Consider the following 2,288-nt stretch of genomic DNA (forward strand, 5'->3'; position numbering starts at 1 on the left):
TTTAAAAATAAGTTTGGGGGACATTAAAATAAAGATCTACTCCATTGAAGCATAACAAACTTCATTATCCTCAAAATTTAAATTTGACTTTTAAATTTGAATTTTAAATTACAGTACATTATATGCTTGCAATTTTTTATTAATTGTAAAATCTGTCTTCAACAATGTCCAAATTTTTACAACTAACTTGGTATTGGCCGAGTATCTGATCAAAATTTAGCCAAGTACCGAGTACTTTACAAATTGGTCGAGTATTGAGTACTCGGTACGTCTATTTTTAAGAGGTATAATTTAACTAAACTCATAGCGGATGAACATCCCAGAAAGTAATTTTTTAATAAATTCAAATCTATGGAGATAAATATATACCTTGCTCATATCAGCAGGTAAAAGCCATTACATTGCTGCCAACAAACTTTTAAAATTCTTATTTAAATTACAGCACAGTGTATAAAAAATTTCAAATAATAATAACAAAACAAGAAAACAAGGTGAAACAACCAAAATCTATGGGGTTTTAAAAATTTTGGGACTAATGAGTTTATCTGAGAGCATAAAATGAAAATAACTACGTATAATTTCTTTTCATTGGTTGATCAAAATACTTGAAGCAACCTTCACCAGGTAAACCAGGTGAAGAAGCCTTACAATACCACCATTTATACGTAACATACCACATAAGAATAGCAATACTTCCACCAACAACTTTCTGAACCATGGAATGAAAATATATTATAGTTGACACCAACATAACATCCCACAGAATAGAAAACAAAGTTAATGATATGAAAGCTATTCTGACATATCTTGTGAGTTTTTCATAACTGGCTCTTAAATGTTTTCTCTCACTATCAGATAAGGACTTTAGAGGGCTATCTTCTTCATAATCTTCATTTCTAATCAAGTCACCAATTCTTTCCCAGCCTTGGTAAGATTTTGCTTCTTCGGTAATGAACAAACTGCAATAAATTAAAAGAAAAGCATGTCCAGATATGTCAAATCCTTTCCAAATGTGACCAGCGCGCAAACAATTAGATTTAGATAAGTATTTTTCGGTCATGCAACCAGCAGTATACGACTCTATCAAATTAAAAATATTAATCCAGCAAAACCACATGGCAGTACCGACAAGCAATCGATAAAAATGTTTCTTTATTTTGTCAACATTTCCACAGCAATATACGTAAGTCGACAATCCCAAATATGCGCCAACAGATATCAAAGTCCAACCCCAGCCCCATTTGACGAAGTAGTAATTAAAGATGTTGCTTTTCCTTGAAAAATATGTTCTAGGAATTGGAGCAAAGTCACACACCAGTGAGCCGCACACTAATGCTGCCAGGTAAACAGCAATTTTAATTTCAGGTTCAAATAATACTATTCTGCGGCATATATACATACATATCATAATAAATACATGCTGTATTGTTGATGGTTCTGGAAGAGGTTTCTTCCCCGTAATAGGTTGTCTTTTGAGTTGCTGATTCTGCCATTTTGACTTGTGATCAGACGACTGCCGTTTCACACCAGCCATGTTTTTAGTTCTTGTTGTTTCCCTGTTATATTACATTCAGTGCGGTTGCTCAAAAATAAATTATGATATTCAGATCGTAGGTCTCTCCTTTTTATTACGCAAACATTAAGAACAGCAGTAAGCTTTCAATACTGTTTCAACTGAAACGAATACATATTTTTGAAACAATGAAACAATTTTATAGAAAAAAAAAACATTTAACCCAGTGCGAGGTCCGGTGTGGTTATGACGTAACTGGAATTGCTCTGGAGAGCCTGATCGAACAGCTTTGTTTCCGAAAGCTCGTAGTTATTGGAAACGGAAATTAACTATAGATGGCGCTATAAATCGGACAAAAACGACACTGCTGCAATGTTACAGTGCCTAGAAAGAGTAGTGTGCCGACCGGCGCTTTTTTCCCCACGATTCTTGAAGACAAATTGTATGAAAACCGCTAGATGGCAGTGCGGTCGAGGTGTACGTTCAATTTCGCGGTGTTTACATTAGTAGACGCGGGATTTTGTTACAATTTAGTCCCGCGTTTCTCTTTTTTACCTTTATTTCGTGAATATTTCATGTAACAGCGTTTAAGGCTTTTAATGGAGGCATCAAAGTTGAACATTGGAAGAAATAAAGCTTCATCTTGTTTCGTACCAGGGTGCAAAAGCGGGTACAAAACATGCAAGGAAAAAGTTACGCTTTTTAAAGCTCCAGCAGATGAAGAAAAACTAAAGTGAAACTCGTTAATTCCCAGGTTAGATAAAGTTTTGGATAA

General features: G+C 34.6%; 1 protein-coding gene across 1 annotated transcript; it reads right to left on the reverse strand.

Moving 5' to 3' along the window:
- Positions 1–518: 518 nt before the first annotated feature.
- LOC129220200 (acyl-coenzyme A diphosphatase FITM2-like) lies at positions 519–1,534 on the reverse strand. Its single transcript, XM_054854565.1, has one exon. It carries the CDS (start codon positions 1,532–1,534, stop codon positions 569–571), a length of 966 nt encoding a protein of 321 aa, XP_054710540.1. The 3' UTR covers positions 519–568.
- Between the last annotated feature and the right edge of the window lie 754 nt (positions 1,535–2,288).

The sequence above is a fragment of the Uloborus diversus genome, chromosome 4 (assembly GCF_026930045.1).
Source record: "Uloborus diversus isolate 005 chromosome 4, Udiv.v.3.1, whole genome shotgun sequence".
Classification (NCBI taxonomy): Eukaryota; Metazoa; Arthropoda; class Arachnida; order Araneae; family Uloboridae; genus Uloborus; species Uloborus diversus.